The following is a 21930-nucleotide window of genomic DNA, read 5'->3' as shown; positions in this document are numbered from 1 at the left end:
TTATGTAAAAATAATAAGACAAAAAAAAAAAAATGTGAGAGGAGGGAAGGTAAATTCGATACCAAATTAAGTTGTCAATTGTGTGACTTAACCGAACTCCCTCTCTTCTTAGTATAAAAATATCGATGTACTTTAAAAAAAAAATCTAATTATTCACTTCTTTGTGCATAATTCAATTTTTAGAGTGTCACTGTTCACCTTTTCGTGCATAGTGATGAAAAGATGTTAAACCATTTCATGATGGTGTAAATTCAAACTCTGTTGGTGATTAATTTAACAAAATATATCGTCTGAAAAAAAAAATATATACACATGTATACACTTCTTTGTCGCTTCTATTTTGTTGACTTTTCGTTAAGACGTAACTAGGGATCTGGATCTTATATAGAACCCACTCTGTCATAATTCAACCATTTAACCGTTCATCTTTTAAATATTTCTTAAAAAATTATTTTTATCAAAATCAACAATTTTGAAATTATTTGACAGTTGAATTAATTGATCATAATATCATGTTTCTTGAAAAATCGTATTTATCTATTTTCTTTACCATACTTAGATGTTTTAATAATTATTATTATTTTTAAATATTTTGTAAAAATAATTTATAAACAATGTACTACAATATAAATAATTTAAATCGTGAAAAAAATGTTAGGAAACAAGCACATTCTTAAATGAAATTATTTGAAGATCCCTCAACGGAAAGAAAGTCAACGGAAGTGAAGGGACAAGAAGGATATTGCTTATTGTCTCCGGCTCTCCAGCTCTCCATCTCCTCCCTCTTTCTTATTCCTTGCTCTGCAAATCTTTCATCTTGTAAATTGGGGAATTAGGTGTGGCTGAAGGATCATGCAGGTTTTTTCCTCTGTTTTCGATTAATAGTCTTTATTTTCTCAATTAGATATTAGTTGGGTATTGTATTCTATTGTATTGCTTATCCAGATTTATTTGCTTTTATGAAAAGCCATCGTATTTCAATTTCCCTTGGGCGAGCAAATCTGCGCACTTCGATCCAATTATGTAGATAGAAAAGCACTTCTTTTCTTGTGGACTGATCTGTGCACTTTGACTTGAATTAATCATAAATTTTGCTGTAAGCAGTTATGGATACAAGTACAGCCCTTGAAGCCTCACCTTCATCTTCACCGTCCTCCTCCTCCTCCTCCTCCACCACCTCCTCCTCCTCACCCTACGATGTATTCATGAGCTTTAGCGAAGACAAACGCAAAACCTTCACGGACCACCTCTACTGGACAATGAAAGACGCCGGAATTGACTTCTTTATGAAGGAGAACGAATCAATAAGAAGAGAGGAAAATATATCAAAGTGAAGCAAATAATCGAATGGTCTAAGGTTTCGGTCATCGTCTTCTCAAGTAGTTATGCGGATTCCATCCGGTGTCTTGAGGAGCTGGTGCAGATCATGGAGTGCAGAAGAACACTAAAGCAAATGGTTCTGCCAATATTCTACGATCTTAGTCCGTCAGATGTTATAGGTACTTTTGTACTAGCATTTCAGAAGCATTGAGAGCGCTTCCATGAAGATACAGATATACAAGAAAAGCTACGGCGGTGGACAGGTGCTCTTACAGTCTTACTGCAGCTGCAGGTTTGACAGTCCGGGTTTTCAGAACGACTAATGGGTAAGTACGTACTTTTCTCTGTTTGTTTGTTCATTATTTCTTTAAATCGTCATTAACAGTCATGCTTAGATTTGAGTTCTCTATCATTTCTTTTTTATTTCTTTTTCAATCCAATTCTTCTCTCGAAATTCTCCTTCTAAATTTCATCAATTTCTCTAATTTTAAGGATGTTTTAACGAAAAACTCACGCTACTGTTCACTTTAACGAAAAACCACATTTTTACACTAAAAAGTCAATCCTGGTACTATTCACTTTACCCTTTATCTTGTCTTTATCATTAAAACTTAAAATTTTCAAATTCTTTGCATTAGTTTTCCTTAAATTTAATGTCAAAGTTGAATTGCTAGAGTTCAAGCCTTCTAAAGATACATGAGCTTGTTCTCCAATTGTTTCTTCTAGATGTGTGTGGCCTGATAGCTGCGCTCATTCAAATGGGGGCGGTGGTGCTCATGATTTAGGCCTCGTTTGACAGCTCAGACAGTATTGATTATTTCAGTTGAATAGGATAATTAGTCATTGACTAAATTAATCAGACATTTAGTGCTCTACCAAATTAAAATGTTGACTATTTAATACAATGTTTGATATTATGCCGATCATCATACTGTAATTATTTTTTATACAAAATTAATTTTAAAAAGATAATTGTTGAGAAGATAAATTATAAATCTAATTTTAGATAAAAACTTGGGTGCCTCAACTTTGATTAATTTCACCTAAAACAAAAACTTTGTCATGATACTTCTAGATTTGCCCGGATCCTTGCTTCTCACACATAAAAGCCAAAAATTCTCCATCTTCCTAGTGGGTAATCTCACGAGGCTAGTGGTTTTTTCAGTAGTTGACAATAAATGTTTGAGATGAACTCCGCGTGTTCTTTTTACCAACCAAAAGTTTTGTGTTCAAGCCAAAGAAAGTGCAGAATTTGTGAAAATGAGGTTAAAACTTAAAAGTCAAAAACTAATTTATTCCTCACGTCTTTGTGGTGTGTGTGTGTGTATAAAATAAATAAATAAAAACTTGTTAAAAAGTTATAATGGCTTAAATAACTCGAAACACAATTTTACATAACTTATTTTGGTTGAAAATTGTCACATCCCGGCCCGTGCGGGACGACTTTCCGGGCCCGCTCCACCACCGTAGCACGATATTGTCCGCTTTGGGCTTACCATTCCCTCACGGTTTTGTTTTTGGGAACTCACGAGCAACTTCCCAGTGGGTCACCCATCATGGGATTGCTCTAGCCCCCTTCTCGTTTAACTTCGGAGTTCCTACGGAACCCAAAGCCAGTGAGCTCCCAAAAGGTCTCGTGCTAGGTAAGGATGGGAATATACATTTAAGGATCACTCCCCTGGGCGATGTGGGATGTCACAATCCACCCCCCTTAGGGGCCCGACGTCCTCGTCGGCACACCACGGCCAGGGTTAGGCTCTGATACCAAATTGTCACATCCCGACCCGAGGTGGATCACTTCCCGGGTCCGCTCCACCACCGTAGCACGATATTGTCCGCTTTGGGCCCCGACCATTCCCTCACGGTTTTGTTTTTGGGAACTCACAAGCAACTTCCCAGTGGGTCACCCATCATGGGATTGCTCTAGCCCCCTTCTCGCTTAACTTCGGAGTTCCTACAGAACCCGAAGTCAGTGAGCTCCCAAAAGGCCTCGTGCTAGGTAAGGATGAGAATATATATTTAAGGATCACTTCCCTGGGCGATGTGGGATGTCACAAAAAAACTTAGTGAGATGATTAATTAATAATTTCAGAAAATTATTATGAAAAATCACTTAATTTTTTTTTTAACATTTCAAATGACAAATTTAGAAAGAAAAAAATGTTTAGGTTTAGAGTATCTCCAAAGGACATATTAAAAAGTCCACATCAACAATAAGTGTAAAAAATGACAACACTAGTATTTTCCAACTGAAATTTTGATTGATGTGGGATGGCAGCAAAGATAGTTGCTGTCGAATTTAACAGCAACTTCAAATAATTTTTAATTAATTATTAAATTCTTTTTATTAGTCTTCTCATTTTCGTTCATTACCAATATAAAATATTAGGAAAACTAATGAAAAGGATTTGAAAATTTTGAGTTTTAACGATAAGGACAAAATAAAGGGTGAAGTGAATAGTACTATGATTGACTTTTTAGTATAAAAATATGGTTTTTCATTAAAGTGAACAGTACCGTGGGTTTTTCGTTAAAACTCCCTATAATATTTAAATATTTTTATACCTTTGCGTTCATTTTCTTTCATTACCAATGCAAAGAAAATAAATATGAATTTTTATTTTATATTTAAAATTTGACATATCAGATGGAGTGATGTCAAAATGTCATATAACTGTCAATTTAAATTTCATGTTCAAAATTTGACATTCCTTTTTGGAGATGATCTTATATGTCATTTCAAAAAACTTTAAAATATTTTTTAAAATTTATTTAATCTTTGCAGTTGCTAATAAATATTTGTGTACTTTTGCTTCATTTTCAAATATAACAACCAGGTATGAAGGAATGTTTATCAGGGCAATTATTGACGAGATCACTAAACTACTCCAAAGCCCGACTCCAATTGAAATAGCATTTACAGACAGCGCTAAGTCTCCCCCTTCTACACTTCCGGGCAAGTTACCTGGCACGGGATCTGCTTCCGGCTCCGGCGAGTACCATTGCTCCAACTCCAAGAGGAGGTACGCGTCATTCGTTACCCCCGCATTTTATTCTGCGTATTTTAGTTTACATTTCCTCTCCCCAGCTAAAATACGCCTCTAGCACGGTTACTGAGACTATAAGAGTTGGTTGGTTTTTCCATAGTCTCAACGAACCATAAAAGTGTTGGAAGTCTTTTGGGAACAAATGATACATTGGAGAATACTATATTCAAAGGAATGTAATGGTTGGTTCATTTAATCAAACATGGGACCTCTATGTGGTGCATGAACACATGGAGTTCCAAGGGTAATGCATTGGATGGTGCATGAGTGGTTCGACTTCCCTTGACAGTGGAAGAGTTAATTCTTGGACTCACTAGGATTTTCAATCCATGCATATGAATAGAGGTGGCGTTTCACCATTGTAGATCATCCAAAAGACTAGGAGTGAGAGTTCTAAGAGTTGTTCCACTCCAAGGTTGAGAGTGAGCGTGTTCCACCATAAATTGTGAGTCAGATTAACAGTGTAAGAGTGTTATATTTTCTTTTATTCATCAAGCCTTGTCTTTGGCTTGGTAAGATTGTTCTTGCCGTATCCATTATTTTAATATAGTGGAAGATTGATTGTTGTCTTGTAGACGCAAGCAAAAATTGTTGAACCACGTAAATTCCCCTGTTTGGCACATCGGATAAAGGATCGGATAGGATTAGTTATACGGACCCGGGTGTTTGGCGTTCACTCGTACTAAATAAGCACCGGATTAATTTAACCGGTCGGATAGGATAATACGGTATACACCCGCTTAATAAAACCAACCAAAACGTCCGGATTATTTAGTCGGGGAAGAAGAATATGGGAGAGAAAGGGAGGGAGTTTGGGGGGTGTGGCGGAGAGAGCTGGGGAACAATTATTTGGGATTCTTCTATCGTCGGGGAAGAAGAAGGGAGAGAGAGGGAGGGTGTTTGGGGGGTGCGGAGAGACCTGGGAACAAAAAAATGATTTCATTTAAAAATTTTTTTTTTTTTAAAGTTTGATGCCTCCTATCTAGTATAATATCAAACACAGTATAAATAATACGATCGCTAGTCCGATACTGCACCAAACACCCGACTAATTTAGTCAGTACTATCCGGTGGCTATTTATCCTATCCGACAGAAATAGTCAGTACAGTCCGAGCTGCCAAACGAGGCCTTAATGTCTATCTTTCTTCTTTACTTTTTATTTTTCCTTGTCATGTAATACCGTCAATCCTAACAAGAATGGACCCGGTCAGTATCCCGGGTCAGTTGTTGGGCATCAATGGTTGTAGCACGCGTTGAAGCTAACACAATAAGATGCGCCTGGCGTATTAATTCGACTTTCAAATAGTAAAAAGTTTGTTTTTTTTTTTCCTAGCATTTGGGGAAAAGGCTTTTGTTGTTTAATTTTTAAATAATGCTAGGGAGACTAAATTTGTAAACAAAATTTTGCAAACTAAATGACATGGAAGTTGATGATTGAATTATGACTCATTTCTATTGATGACACATCGTTTTTTTTGCAAATTTTTTCTACAAATTAGGTCTCCCTTGCGTTAAATTAACAATAATGCTATTCTTATCACAATTTTATACCACATTTCTCTACCATCTTAGATGGCAAATGAGTTGAACAACCACATCATCTAAATTAATTAGCATTTAATCAAAATGTTAATCAATAATTAATAAAAAGATTATTGATTAAATGATGATTGTGGTATGCGAGGAGTCTTCATCTTCCATCTAAGATTATTTAAGTGTTTTAATTAATAAAAATATTGAAATTAGATGATGTAACTTATTCAACTCATCTGCTACCTAAGATGGTAAAAAAATGTGATAAAAATATCATTACTTTTAAATTAAGAGTAATGCTAGGAAAATTAAATTTATAACTTAAATGATGTATCACCGATAAGAATAATTTCCTTAACATTACTCTTAATTTTGACCGACGACTAAAAATCCCTAAACTTGTTTATATATTCGATTTTTTTATTTAAAAAATTAATCAATTAATTGCTGTAATTTTTGGTAATTCAGGAAAAAGCAGTTGAAGAAAACGATTCGGGTGCCGGCGATAAGTTCAAAAATCAAGGATATTCCAGCGGACGAGCACACCTGGAGAAAGTACGGTCAGAAGCCGATCAAGGGCTCGCCTTACCCAAGGTACTCAATTTAAATTCCAGCCGTAGATTTGGTAATGAAATGAAAAATCGGGATGCGATATGATCGGACGGTGAGAATTGAATCTGACGTTTGCTTGATTGTTTATGTTGAACAGGGGATATTACAAGTGCAGTAAGGTAAGAGGATGCCCGGCGAGGAAACACGTGGACCGAGCTCCGGATGATCCGAAGGTGCTGATCGTAATGTACGAGGGGGAGCACCGGCACCCGCCGGAGAAGGTGGAGTTGGTGTTTGAGACAACGTGAGTGAAAGTGGGTAGAAAGAGGAATTTGTGAGTTGAAGAAGAGACGAAAAATAAAGGCAGAAGATGTGTTGAAGACTAAGATGCAATTGGAGATGCTAATCCTTGTTACTATTTTGGGGTTTTTATTATCTTGTAGTTTTAGAGCGTTTTCATATATAAATAATTGATAAGGATCCTCACCGGATTATATCTTCCCGGACCTGGGGATGAACTGAAAGAAAAGATAAAACATTGATAAGGATCCTCCCTCTCCTCCCGCCACTTCTTCAATCCTCTGCAACCAAATCTCTGATGCTAAACTCGCTTCACAATTTAGGCTTCCATCAACTGCGCTCACGTCCATCGGAGCTCCACCTCCTAATCGAATCATAGTAGTCGGTTCCGGTTACTTCTTCACTCTTCTCTCTCTAACTCTCCCTCTCTCTGGATTTCATAAATTGCGATCTCAAATTTATGAATTATTGACTTACGAATGATTGATAGAGAGACGACTGCCGACGCCGAGATCTTGAGGTTCGAGTGAGAGAGGTTGGTTTCTGTGTTTGGTTATGAGAAAAGGGAAGAAGTCAGGTTTGCTTGAGAGAGAGGAGTTGTAGATTTGATAAAAAAAATTAATAAAAAACATTTAATAATTAATTAAAAAATATTTGAAGCTGTCAAATTTGACAACGAGGGAGAGCTGCTATTATATGTCATAGCATATCAGATTTGTTTTCTCTATTAAAAAACATTGTTATTGTTTCTTTCCTTTTAACGTTATTAATGATTTGAACATTTTCTTATCAAGTTACATGTCGAACAGAACTTCCATCAAGTTGACAGGAGAACTAAACTGTGGGAAATCCGAGAATGCTAAGGAGCGGCAGATCAACTCTATGCTTGTTGAGAAAGACGATCAACAGAAGGCAGATGAGTCAAGTCTCATAGATTATAATCGAAGACGTTGACTTTGTTGTCTTTTAATGTCCAGTAGAGGTTGTCGGTGAAGGTCCGGCGCGTGTCTTCGCTTCTAAAGCTCAAGAACACGTCGTGCTTCCATTGTTTCGAGGAGGAGGGTGAAGATGCAGAGGAGGGATCAACGGCTGTGACGGTAGTATCCATTGATTGTTGTTGGCAGAGCTTGTGGTTTTCCCAGATGATACGCAGATACCAAGTTAACTACTCGCTTCAGTGACCCTTCAGTCTCCCCAAATCACGAAGGGAGAGTGTTTCCCACTTTTGTCATATTTTTCCGATCCATTTTAATTGATACCCTAAACTATTTTTTTGAAAAATTAATTCTCTAAATTATTTAAAATCAGTCAATTAATCTTTTAGATAACGGAATCAATTCCGTCAAATTTAAGAACAAATTAATCATTTCATTATTAATTATTATTTATCGGTTATAACCACTAATAAAATTTTGATACAAGTGCACAAAATAATTCAAAAATATATAGCATAATGAGAAAATAAAAAACCAAACGTTTACATAACAGACCATCTCATATTGGCGTTATACATTATTTTGTTTTCACATGTCATAATTACATCGTTGGTTATAGTTAATAAGTAAGAATTGATGAATGAAAGACTAATTTTCCTTTGAATTTGACGAAATAATGGATGGAATCTATCGACAAGGGATCAATTTGCTTGTTTCAAATAGTTCATAGGGTTAATTTACCAAAAAAGTAGTTCAAGGGTTTAAATTTCAACTGGATAAATAGTTCAAGGGAGTCAAATGACATTTTACCCATAGCCTAACTGTGCACTTCTTGGTGTACAATTAAAATTTCAGAGTTCTTCAACAACAATTATATTTTTAAAGTGCCAATAAGAAAGACGATACTTCTTTGTTCCTTTATAATTCTGTTTTAGAGTATTTCAGTACTTGCTTCAGTCATCTTCCCTATTACTTAAAGAAGTGAGCCACCAATTCAGATGCAAGATACTATCATTGCCGCTTGGACAATTAGACTTCAATCTGTAATCGCAACGATCGTATTGCAAGAGCAGAGCTCTACCAACTGAGCTATATCCTCCTAAGCCAAGTGGAGCATGCACGTCCCTTTCATTATGGCTTATTTGAGGGGTCATTTACAGGGTCCACTCCACATCATATTTCAATGATCTAATTGTTCATCTTGTACATCTTTCCTCAAGGATTATTTGTGAAATCCCGTTTCCGGATTTCACTGTTATAATCTACGTATTTGTATTATTGAAATTTTATATTATTTTTCGAGAATTTATATTGATTTATTTGAAATTAGATTTCAATTAAATTAGTTACAAAGTGAAGTTTGAAAATTAATTGTTTAAAATCCGTAGACCTTTGGAGGTCACAATTTATATTTTCGAATACATCTTGAAACCACGAACTTATAGGCGAAAACCGTTTGCGAGTCCGAATTATAACGATATAGTTACGGACGTTTGGAATTGTGAACTATAGATTGTGGGAATTATTAAATTCCTGCATGTGGGTTAAAGGTTAAGTTAGTTTAATAAAAAGGGACCAATCAGATTTTTAGAGGGATATAAAGGACCAATTAGGGAGGAGAGAAGCTGACATTTTCTCCCCCCTATTTCGTGACCTGTGTGCTCCACCAACCTATTTTCAAACCGGCCAATTTCAGGCCAATTCCTCCATTTCTCAGCTGATTTTCCTATCTCCTTCACCTGTAACTTGCTCAACTATTTTCTTCCTTCCATCTCCACCAAAAACCAAGGGTTTTTAAGGTCTAATTCGGGTAGAACTCCACCGGATAACCCGGGGTTCTCAACGGCGATTCGTCATTCTGGTGAGTATCACCATTCACCATCACCCTTAATCAATTTCCCCTGAAACCAGGAACAAGACCCAACTGGTGGTTGGGGTGTAGGAACACCAAGGAAACCAAATTGAAGAACACGCACCTTAGGGTTTCCATGGGTGCAAGCCAATTCGAGGGCCTTCACGGCCAAATTGGACTCGGCCACATGTATAAAGTTTACTCTACTTGTTGAGGCCTTCATTCTTATAAAATTTGAGAATTTTTGGAAAAAAGTCGAATTTTCCGATATGTAACATTCGTTTTATGAAATGTTGTTGGCTAAGTATATTTTTGATAAGGTCCGCCACTTGAATATTCTAACAATTGACGATCTTACCATTGAATTGACACCAAATTTTAGTATGCTATTGTAGATATGGTTTACGGACCTTAGGGAATTACTAGTGAAAATCTAGTGGGTCTATTTTGGTTAGATAGCGACTTGAATATATGAAATATGATTATTATCTTAATTTCTTATATTAGTATCATTTGTGATATGAATTGGTCTTATAATTATGATTTCTATTGAAATGTGAATTTTATATATTTAGCCATAGACCTATGCTAATTAACTATGATTTGGCTTGTGTATTAATGATATTTGTGATATATATATATATATATATATATGTGTTTAATTAACTTTTTATTAATGTGAATGATAATTATGATGAATGTTATGATAATTATGGGATCTAAATATTGTTTGATAAATATATTGGATATGCTTGCCAATTGAGTACCTATTTGAACTTGGCACTATTACCTAGCATAAGATAGAGATGGAAGTCAGGAGATGAGTTAGGTACTTTATTAGATTTTTAGTAGAAATATGTGCTCCATCTAACTAGATGTTAGTTGATATGTGGAATCGATAGCATGTATGCGTATAATTATCTTTAATGTGTGATGATCAGATTGCACCACGTAGTTGTGGTACATGAATGATCCTGCTTGGTATATCCGCGATGGGGGACCATATGTATTCAGGGATAATCATGTTTGGTATATCTGCGATGGGTGATCACTGCACAATGAGTTTATGCCTATGGTCCTGCTTGGTATACTCGCAATGGGGGACTATACGCATTCTAGAGGTGATGATTAGTTGTACATGGTATATTTTTAGGCGACCATATTTGGTTTGGTTCCGTTAAGTGGTCCGAAACCCGAGGTTATTGAATTTAGTGAAGTGACCTAAAATCTCATTGTTTGGAGAATTAGACTTGGCCTAACTGTGTCACTCTAGCCTTTGTTATATATATATATATATATATATATATATATATATATATATATTTGTGACAATGGTTTCGAGAATCTTGTGAATTGGGTTAGAAAAGTTGTTGGACGTCTGGGTGACTCCTTCAGGATTTTCTACGATTCGATTATGATTTCATAAGGTATGAATTTAGAAGATATAGGAATGATTGTTATTACTTTGATCAAATTAATTAAGAATGGTTTTGTGTTTCGTTGGCTCTTAAATATGATGTGTGTTGTGAATTGCGATATCATGATGAGACATAATGATTTATATGTTGGATGAAAGAGAAATCATGTTTTCATGGGATGGTTATGTAGTCTGAGTCCAGGAATTACATGTTGTCAGGTTATATTGAATGATTAAGAAATACTATGCTTTTCTACTTGAACTTAGTGGATTAAACGTCTGATTTTGTGATAGTGAACTACGAACGGCTTGATCCCTATTAAGGATATGTAGGCAGTCTAACGAGGAAGTTAGATGCAGCCATAAGGTAAACGAAAAATTTCTTTGCAATTTGATTCTCGGATTGTGATCTGCCATATTCCTAAGACGGGGTATGTGAGATATACGAGTATTTGGGTGATGTCACATGTCGGTCCTAGACGTATGTCGAGATCGGGGCGTGACATTATTTCTATCAAAAATCACTCAAATCCCAAATCATTTTACTGTTAATTTAAATAGTAGTTATGTTAGTAACTCTTTGAAAAATTGTATTCGTATTCATCTAGGGTGAGCTTATTACAACAAACTATCTCGAACTGAATTAATTTCAAAAACTAATCTAGATTAATTTAGAATAGACTAAATTAGACTAATTTAATAAAGCTTTTAATACAATATTAAAGTAGAAAGCAAAACAATTTCTCTTTTCCATTTTCTTCCTTTTACTTTTACTTTTTCTTTTTCTTTTGCCTTTTCGTTTGCCTTTTTTATTTTCTTTTTATTTTTTCTATAACTCTATTATTTTCCATTATCTTCCTTTTACTTTTTCATTTTTTTTTTGCCTTTTCGTTTGCCTTTTCGTTTTCTTTTTATTTTCTCTAGAACTCTATTTTCCATTTTTTCCTATACTTTTTCTTTTTACTTATACTTTTTATTTTTCTTTTGCCTTTTCGTTTGCCTTTTCTTTTTCTTTTTATTTTTTTCTAGAACTCTCAATTATTTTTCCTCCATATGTTTCTCCCAAGTTGCATTGCTCTTTTTCTCTCTCGGTTGCACACACGCGATTGAAATTATCATCACAAAAAATCAAGACTTAACATTGCTATTACAAGAATTGCAAATCTTTACGGGCATCCTAGTATTTTTGTGTAGAATTTATAGTCGTATAATTAAAGAATAAAGTTTCATATCGCAAAACAATGACAAAAGCTGTGAAATTAATTGAATAGGTATAAAAGGAATTCAAGTACAAATTGTAAGACACATTGATGGAAAAGAAATAGCACGTGTGGAATGGATCCAAGAAAGTAGAGTTCCTCTACAAATCATTCAAGTCAAACTGATCATTGTTCCTCCAAAATTCCCCATTCCCCCAAGAAACCCCAATTCCTTCCTCTCAATCCCCTATCTGATCCTACGATTAATTCCAATTCCGTCATCTTGAAGCTGGAACTAGCTTCCTCTCTCTTCCCCTTGCCTCTTTTGCCGTCCAACTCTCTAGGTGGTAAGCAGATTCTGAGTGGTAACAGAATTCTAAGATTTTAGGTCATGGAGGGTTGCGATCATTGAAAAAACCTACTTGAGACGAATTTGGGGAAGACAAGTAGGCATCCACATATAGTCTTAACTAATACCATGTTTTCAGTCGGGATTAGCTAGCGAGGAACGAAGTGAAGCAAGTCTGAGCTAACGTCATTTAAGTTATCTTTTGCTGCGCCAAACATGCGACTACACTAGTTGTTAGTATAGCCCACTCTAGTTCAATAAAAACTAGTTTGTCAAGCAAACACATTTTTATTTTCTTTACTATAATTGGATGTCTTAACGGTATTGAATTCGTCTAATTTTTTTGCAATAATAATCTATAATCTTAATGTCTAAAATACAAATAATTTAAGTCGATGAACAAGATTCCGGAATAAGCACCACAACTTGTCCCTCAAATAAAATTATGTGAAGATCCCTTAACTTCAAAGGAAGGAAGGAGACAAAGAAGTATATTTGCCTATTTATCCAGCTCTCCATCTCCTCCCTCTTTCTTTCTTTCTTCCTCTGCAAATCTTACATCTTGTAAATTGGGGAATTAGGCGTGGCCTGAAGGATCATGCAGGTTTTTTCCACTGTTTTCGATTAATAGTTTATTTGCTTTTATGAAAAGCCATCGTATTTCATTTTACCTTGGGCGAGCGGATCTGCGCACTTCGATCCAATTATGTATATAGAAAAGCACTACTCTTTTTTTATTGACTGAAATGAAATGAAGAAATGAAGGGTGATCTGACTTGAATTAATCATTAATTTTGCAGTAAGCGGTTATGGATACAAGTACATCCCTTGAAGCCTCACCTCCATCTTCACCGTCCTCCTCCTCCTCCACCACCTCCTCCTCCTCACCCTACAATGTGTTCTTGAGCTTTGGCGAAGACACGCGCAAAACCTTCACGGACCACCTCTACTGGACAATGAAAGACGCCGGAATTGACTTCTTTATGGAGGAGAACGAATCAATAAGAAGAGGGGAAAATATATCAGACAAAGTGAAGCAAATAATCGAAGGGTCTAAGGTTTCGGTCATCGTCTTCTCAAGCATGTATGCGGATTCCATCTGGTGTCTTGAGGAGCTGGTGCAGATCATGGAGTGCAGAAGAACACTGAAGCAAATGGTTCTGCCAATATTCTACGATCTTAGTCCGTCAGATGTATTAGGTAGTTTTTTACTAGCATTTCAGAAGCATATAGAGCGCTTCCATGAAGATACAGATATACAAGAAAAGCTACGGCGGTGGACAGATGCTCTTACCGCATCTGCAGGTTTGGCCGTCTGGACAGATGCTCTTACTGCAGTTGCAGGTTTGACAGTCTGGACAGATGCTCTTACTGCAGCTGCAGGTTTGCCAGCCCGGGTTTTCAGAGCGACTAATGGGTAAGTACGTACTTTTCTCTGTTTGTTCATTATTTCTTTAAATCGTCATTAACAGTCATGTTTAGATTTGAGTTCTCTATCATTTATTTTTTATTTCTTTTTCAATCCAATTCTTCTCCCGAAATTCTCCTTCTAGATTTCATCTTTTTCTCTAAATTTAATGTCAAAGTTGAATTGCTAGAGTTCAAGGCTTCTGAAGATATATGAGCTTGTTCTCTAATTGTTTCTCCTAGATGTGCTCGTTCAAATGGGGGCGGTGGTACTCATGATTTAGGCTTCGTTTAACAGCTTGAACTGTACTGATTATTTCAGTTGAATATGATAATTAGTTATCGGATAATATTGACTAAATTTGTCCAGCATTTGGTGCTCTAACATATTAAAATGTTGACTATTTAATACAATGTTTGATATTGTGCAGATCATCAGATTGTAATTATTTTTTATACAAAATTAATTTTAAAAAGATAATTGTTGAGAAGATAAGTTATAAATCTAATTTTAGATAAAAATTTGGGTGCCTCAACTTTGACTAATCTCACCCAAAACAAAAACTTTGTCATGATACTTCCAGATTTGCCCAGACCTTTGCTTCTCACACAGAAAAGCCAAAAATTCTCCATCTTCCTAGTGGGTAATCTCATGAGGCTGATGGTTTTTTCAGTAGTTGACAATAAATGTTTGAGATGAACTTTGCATGTTCTTTTACCAGCTAAAAATTTTGTATTAAGCCACAGAAAGTAGAGAATTTGTGAAAAGGAGGTAAAAACTTAAAAGTCAAATACTAATTTATTCCCCACGTTTTTGTGTTGTGTGTATATATAAATAAATAAATAAACTTGTTAAAAAGTTCTAATGGCTTAAATAAGAAACACAATTTTACATGATTTATTTTGACTGAAAAAACTTAGTGAGATGATTAGTTAATAATTTCAGAAAATTAATATGAAAAATCACTTAAATTTTTTTTTAAAAATTTTCAAATGACAAATTTAAAAAAAAAAAAAAAAAAGTTTGGATTTAGAGCAACTCCAAATGACATGTTAAAAAGTCCACATCAACAATAAGTGTAAAAAAAATGACATCAATAAGTGTAAAAATTGATAACACTAGTATTTTCCAACTGAAATTTTGATTGATGTGGGATGGCAACAAAGATAGTTGCTGTCAAATTTAACAACTTCATATAATTTTTAATTAATTATTAAATGTTTTTCATCGCCAATATAATGTTTAAATATTTTTTTTGTACCTTTTGGTTCATTATCTTTCATTATCAATGCAAAAAAAATAAATATGAATTTTTATTTTATATTTAAAATTTGACATATCGGTGGAGTGATATCAAAGTATCATAGAACTATCAATTTAAATTTTATGTTCAAAATTTGACGTTCCGTTTTGAAGATGATCTTATATGTCATTTCAAAAACTTCAAAATACTTTTTAAAATTTATTTACTCTTTGCAGTTGCTAATAAATCTTATGTACTTTTGCTTCATTTTCAAATATAACAACCAGGTATGAAGGAATGTTTATCAGGGTAATTATTGACGAGATCGCTAAACTACTCCAAAGCCCGACTCCAATTGAAATAGCATTTACGGACAGCGTTAAGTCTCCCCTTTCTACACCGCCGGGCAGGTTAGATTCTCCCGAGCTCGCATTATCTCTCATGTCCAGCGCTAAGTCTCCGCTTTCTACGCTGTCGGGCAAGTTAGATTCTCCCGAGCTCGCATTATCTCTTATGTCCAGCGCGCCGCTGAGCAAATTAGATTCTCCCGCGCTAGCATTATCTCTTATGTCCAGCGCTAAGTCTCCCATTTCTACGCCGCCGGGCAAGTTAGATTCTCCCAAGCTCGCATTATCTCCTATGTCCAGCACTAAGTCTCCCCTTTCTACTACGCCCAGGTCCCGGAGCTCGCAGTACCGGGGCGTTACGTTTTATCGAAGGACAGGGAGATGGGAATCCCATATTTGGTTAGTGTTTGGTTACAATGATACTGATGTATTATTGCTCTGTTTGGATACTCTGATTGTGTGCTGAATTTGAGTCCTCTCGCTGTCTATTTTTTTGTGTAGGGATTGCGGGAAACAAGTGTACTTGGGTAAGAAAAATGAATCAAAATCCACCATTTAATTGCTATTATTATTATTTTTTAATTTCTGGCGGATTATTTTTAATTTTTGAATATTTTTTAGGAGCATTTGACACTGCCCATGCTGCTGCTAGGTAAGAACTAAGAAACTCAGAAGTGTCAACAGTAAAACTTTCAATGTAAAACTTGGCTTACAAGTAGTTAAATTTTTGCGTAATTTTGTGGTTGTGGTAAAATGGATCTTAGGGCGTATGATCGAGCTGCGATCAAGTTCCGCGGAATTGAGGCTGATATTAATTTCAGTGTCAGTGATTATGAGGATGATATTAAGCAGGTCAGTTTTCCGAGTGCATTGTGCATGTAGGAAAGGGAATCCCTAGAGCCAACTGAGCAAAACATTTGTGCCTTTGAAATTTGATCCAACGGTTAAAAATAAAGGAGCCCATTAAAAGTTATTATAACTTTAGCCATTGGATCAAATTTTAAGGGCGTATATTTTTTGCTCAGTTGGCTCAGGTGGAAGCGATCTGGAGATGATCCCTTTTCATGTATGTTATGCGAAGACTTTTACTGGTTTTGTTTTGTTTCTTTCGACTTGGGATTGATTTTTATTGCAATGCAGATGAGTAATCTTACAAAGGAAGAGTTTGTGCATATCATTCGTCGTCAGAGTATTAGACCTCTGAGAAGAATGAAGAACACAAGTAATAGCAACTGTGAAGCTAAGATAAGCATCGAAGAGAGAGAGAGAGAAAGCGGGAATGAGAGTGATATTGATCATGAGAGTGGTATTGATCAGGACTCAGGAGAGTGTTATTGATCAGAATAGTGAAAGGTTATGCCAAGAGAGAGAGAGAGAGAGGAACATGTAGAACATTTAATTTCTCTATAGTAGCAGTACCAACACTCTGGATAGGTAAAGTAGTACCATTGTCAATTGTAATCTTTTCAGAGCCTTCAAAAGGCATAACCTCTGATAACCCAGTCATATATGCTGTCATATGATGAGATGCCCCAGAGTCAACAATCCAAGAGTTTGCAGGTACATACTGAGGTGTCTGTTGTGTATTCATGGCATTGATAGATGGTGGTGAAGGATTTCCCTGAAATGCATAGTTTCCTCTGTGTAAACACTCAAGAGCTGAGTGCCCCATCTTACCATAAATTTGACACTCAACTAGAAATCCAGTTGTATGAGCATTATTATTATTTCTCTGATAGCAGTTTGCAGCTGTATGCCCTCTCTTATTGCAAATTTGACACTCAATGACAACATTAGTTCTTGTATATGTGTTTCCAGACTAGCTAGAGTTACCATTTTGCTTGAAATTCTTGCCCTGATATCCACCATTATTTATGTAATTGTTCTGCCTTTTTGAACCATTAAAATTTCTAGGACCATACTGAACTCTGTTCATATTAGACTGCTGAGAATTAGACCTTGATGATGAAAAACCTCTCATGTTACCAGCAAAACCATATCCGAATGGTGGTGGATAAAATGGAACTGGTTGTTGAGGCATTGGATAAAATTGAGGTAGTACAAGATATTCTGGTTGCTGTGGATTTAAGTATGGAACTTGAGTAATGACACCTGTTATGGTAGCTGGAATATGACTATGATTTTGAGGATTTGAAGTAGAACCATAAATAGAAGAACTTGAAGTCCCAGAGTTAGAACTAGAACCATAACCATTCATATACAATGTGAACAGATTCTGAGACAAAAGATTAGTATCCCCTTCAATCTCTTTTTCAACACCAAGCAACTGAGCACGAAATTCTTTCAGTGTGTTGGAGGACTCCTGAGCTAAAATGAATGTTCGAATGATAGCATACTCCTTGGGTAAACCAGCCAATCTAGCAATAATGACATCATTATCTGAAATGAATTCTCATGCAGCATTAAGCCGATCTCTAATGTTTTTCAATCTTAACAAGAACTTATCAATTGACTCTGTTCCTTTTTGAATTGTATGTAACTCAATTTTCATGTGATTCACCCTTGACTTAGACACAGATGCAAACCTATCTCCCAGATTAGTCTAAGCATCAACAGCATTCTTACAGCCAAGAACATATTCCATGGCTTCATCATATAGAGTAGCTAGAAGAAGACCAAGTAAAGTCATATTAGTAGATTCCCAGTCTATAAATGCTTGTGTAACCTCCTTAGTCACACCTAAATCCGTATGAATGGCAAATTTAGGTGGACAGACATCTGTGCCATCGAAATGACCAAAGAGATTGTAACCCTTAAGCACTTACATGAATTGAAAATACCGTTCTGCAAAATTGTCATCCTTCAACTTAATGGTAAGCATAACAAGAAGACTATTAACTTTTGATGTAGTCATGATTTACAACAGAACAATTAATCCACACTGCTTTCTGCACAAATTAATTCTTCATTCCAACAAGAGATTGACACTCTTTGAGATTTAATAGCAAGAAAGAAAGACTGATACTTTCTTTCTGATCAAGAAAGACTGATACTTTCTTGAATCAACACAGTTTAAAACAAGAAAGAATGTCACTTTCTTGAAATCGCACAATTTGTACCAAGAAAAACTGATACTTTCTAGAGCACACAATATTCAACAATCTTATGAACCTCAATAGTTATCTAATGCAAACACTTCATCCAGTTAGAGAAAACAACATGCCCAAACTTCGTCACGAATGTAATCATCATCAAACACACCATACTTCACCAAGAAATCAATCAATCATAAACCTATCACAGAGTTTCACCATAATTTCAACGAAAGAAACAGATTCGATATCACCTGAGAAAAGCACACCTCAGTAAAGCAGAACGCAACAGACACTTCGTTTGACGGATATGCAGACCCATATGACTTCACGAATGCAGCGGAAGAATCTTCAAGATCGATCACGGCAGCAAGCCAAATGCCAGCTATGATACCATATTAAACCTCTGAGAATAATGAAGAACACAGGTAATAGCAATTGTGAAGCTGAGAGAAGAATCGAAGAGAGAGAGAGAGAGAGAGAAAGAGAGAGAATGATACTGATTTCTTTCAATTGTAATGTGTTTACAAGGAATACTTTCTCTAAAGTATTACACTCTAGATTATATAGTATTCCAACCTTTTACATTATTACAAAAGCACCTTTTAACTATCTATTCTTCTCAATACAATTCCAACTAACTCAACAACTCTATATTTGACTAGTGTCAGCCATTACAGAGTACTGGATTTCTGTATAGGAAAACTAATGAAAAGTTCAAAAAAACTTTAATTTTAATGAAAAATGATAAATAAGGTGTAAGTGAATAATACCAGAAAAAGGTAAAAATTTGGTTTTTCGTTAAAAGTGAATAGTATCAGGAGTATTTTGTTAAAACTCCGTATTTCAAGTTGGTACAGTAAGAGGATGGAGTACTTCATGCGCAAGGCAAGTCATTTTACACAAATTCGTGTGGAATACATAGTTGTATACGGAGTTTTTTGTAAACGAAACTAAAAGTACAACTTTCTTTGTGTACTTTCTATTTTAAAATATGATTTAAGTCCTTTGATGAAAGTGAAGGTCTGAAATTGCTGAAAATATGCTTAGCTACTTCTATATAATTTGATTTAATATTAATTAATTTTATATCTACTCTTAATGTCACATAAATTCGTGTGGAATACATAGTTGTATACGGAGTTTTTTGTAAACGAAACTAAAAGTACAACTTTCTTTGTGTACCTTCTATTTTAAAATGTGATTTAAGTCCTTTGATGAAAGTGAAGGTCTGAAATTGCTGAAAATATGCATAGCTACTTCTATATAATTTGATTTAATATTAATTAATTTTATATCTACTCTTAATGTCACATCCCGACTCGGGGGATCACTTCTTGGGCCCGCTCCACCACCGTAGCACGATATTGTCCGCTTTGGGCCCCGACTACGTCCTCACGAAGGTCTGAAATTGCTGAAAATATGCTTAGCTACTTCTATATAATTTGATTTAATATTAATTAATTTTATATCTACTCTTAATGTCACATAAATTCGTGTGGAATACATAGTTGTATACGGAGTTTTTTGTAAACGAAACTAAAAGTACAACTTTCTTTGTGTACCTTCTATTTTAAAATGTGATTTAAGTCCTTTGATGAAAGTGAAGGTCTGAAATTGCTGAAAATATGCTTAGCTACTTCTATATAATTTGATTTAATATTAATTAATTTTATATCTACTCTTAATGTCACATCCCGACTCGGGGGGATCACTTCTTGGGCCCGCTCCACCACCGTAGCACGATATTGTCCGCTTTGGGCCCCGACTACGCCCTCACGACTCACACGAGAACTTCCCGATGGGTCACCCATCCTGGGAGTGCTCTCACGCGCTACTCGCTTAACTTCGGAGTTCCCATGGAACTCGAAGCCAATGAGCTCCCAAAAGGCTTCGTGCTAGGTAGGGATGATAATATACATTTAAGGATCACTCCCCTAGGCGATGTAGGATGTCACAATCCACCCTCCTTAGGGGCCCGACGTCCTCGTCGGCACACACGCGACCAGGGTTAGGCTCAGATACCAAATTGTCACATCCCGACCCGGGGCGGATCACTTCTCGGCTCCGCTCTACTACCGTAGCACGATATTGTCCGCTTCGGACCCCGACCACACCCTCATGGTTTTGTTTCTGGGAACTCACATGAGAACTTCCCGATGGGTCACCCATCCTAGGAGTGCTCTCGCGCGCTACTCGCTTAACTTCGGAGTTCCCATGGAACCCAAAGCCAGTGAGCTCCCAAAAGGCCTCATGTTAAGTAGGGATGAGAATATACATTTAAGGATCACTCCCCTGGACGACGTGGGATGTCACACTTAAGCCTTTTAAGGGTATATAATATGCTTGAATTGCTTAATTTGTTAGTTCAAAGTTCCAAATCCATTCATTTGCAGCAAGCAACCAGAAAAGTCACAGAAAACGAAAGGAGAAAGTATTGGTTGATGATGTAATTCAAGGCCCTGTTTCACTGTTATTCCTAATTCCTAATTCCAAATTATGAAACTAATACAAATGATATACATCAGTGTGAAATTAATTAATTGCAAACAATTCATTAATTCATGCCCAATGACATAGGCATATCCCATGTTTGTTGATGAATGCAAATTTCAAACTACGAAAATTCAGAGTAATAAGCAAAAAGAACTTACAATGAGAAGCACAAAGAGAAAGACAATGATTGATATCTGATACATCTCACAATTTGAAAAATCAGACAAAAAAATTTTCATTCTTTTGCGGAGGATAAAATATAATATGGATTCAGTTGCTTTTATTTATTTTTGAATAATTTTAAAAATGAGTGTGTTAAATTTTGATTACGGTTTCAAACCTGCAACGGAACGTGGATTTCTTTGGTAGTTCGTAACAATACATTTATGAGAGACAAATTTTCAGAATTAATATATTATTTTGGTACATGAAACGTAACCAATCAAAGGTTAATTTATTATTCTAATATATCATATATATATATATATATATGCAAATAATCTAAACCTAAAAGAATAAATTTTTATTGTGGAATTGGAAACCCTGTAGTCTTAACACATGCTTGCTTTCTTTCTGGCTTCTTAGTCACTGTTGAACTATGGAATTGGATTCCTCAGACGCAGCTGAATGCCGACGGGAATGAGATTTGTCGCCGCCGTCAAAATGTCTTGCTCGGCTTCTTTTGCCACCTCCATTGCATCTCTGGGTTTATGGAACTCCTTGGTCTAGGGGCAGATTCGAGCATGCAAACCTCGAATGTTGTTGTTGGGACTTTCCTGAGTCGAATAGATGAGGTTGCAGGGCCGGCCGCAGCCGGAAAACTTATGAAATCCGCTTTGGGTTCGACGGGTGCGGATTAAGATTGATGGAAGGTATGG

General features: G+C 35.8%; 1 protein-coding gene across 1 annotated transcript; it reads left to right on the top strand.

Annotated features, from left to right (window-relative positions):
- The first annotated feature begins 12729 nt into the window (after positions 1–12729).
- Positions 12730–17362, top strand: LOC137718176 (uncharacterized). Its single transcript, XM_068457678.1, has 6 exons — positions 12730–13109; positions 13306–13922; positions 15444–15902; positions 16005–16030; positions 16125–16155; positions 16268–17362. The coding sequence occupies exons 2-6, from the start codon at positions 13315–13317 to the stop codon at positions 16383–16385; spliced, it is 1242 nt and encodes a 413-aa protein (XP_068313779.1). The 5' UTR covers positions 12730–13109; positions 13306–13314; the 3' UTR covers positions 16386–17362.
- Positions 17363–21930: the final 4568 nt, after the last annotated feature.

The sequence above is a fragment of the Pyrus communis genome, chromosome 1 (assembly GCF_963583255.1).
Source record: "Pyrus communis chromosome 1, drPyrComm1.1, whole genome shotgun sequence".
Lineage (NCBI taxonomy): Eukaryota > Viridiplantae > Streptophyta > Magnoliopsida > Rosales > Rosaceae > Pyrus > Pyrus communis.
Note: the sequence above shows the minus strand (reverse complement) of the source record. Positions and strands in the feature narration are given on the sequence as shown.

Bases quoted from the DNA above. Each gene is read 5' to 3' on its own strand.
- LOC137718176 (XM_068457678.1), top strand. From the start codon at position 13,315: ATGGATACAAGTACATCCCTTGAAGCCTCACCTCCATCTTCACCGTCC. The intron at 16,031-16,124 runs GTAAGAAAAATG...AATATTTTTTAG, and splicing joins CGGGAAACAAGTGTACTTGG to GAGCATTTGACACTGCCCAT. The intron at 16,156-16,267 runs GTAAGAACTAAG...AATGGATCTTAG, and splicing joins ACTGCCCATGCTGCTGCTAG to GGCGTATGATCGAGCTGCGA.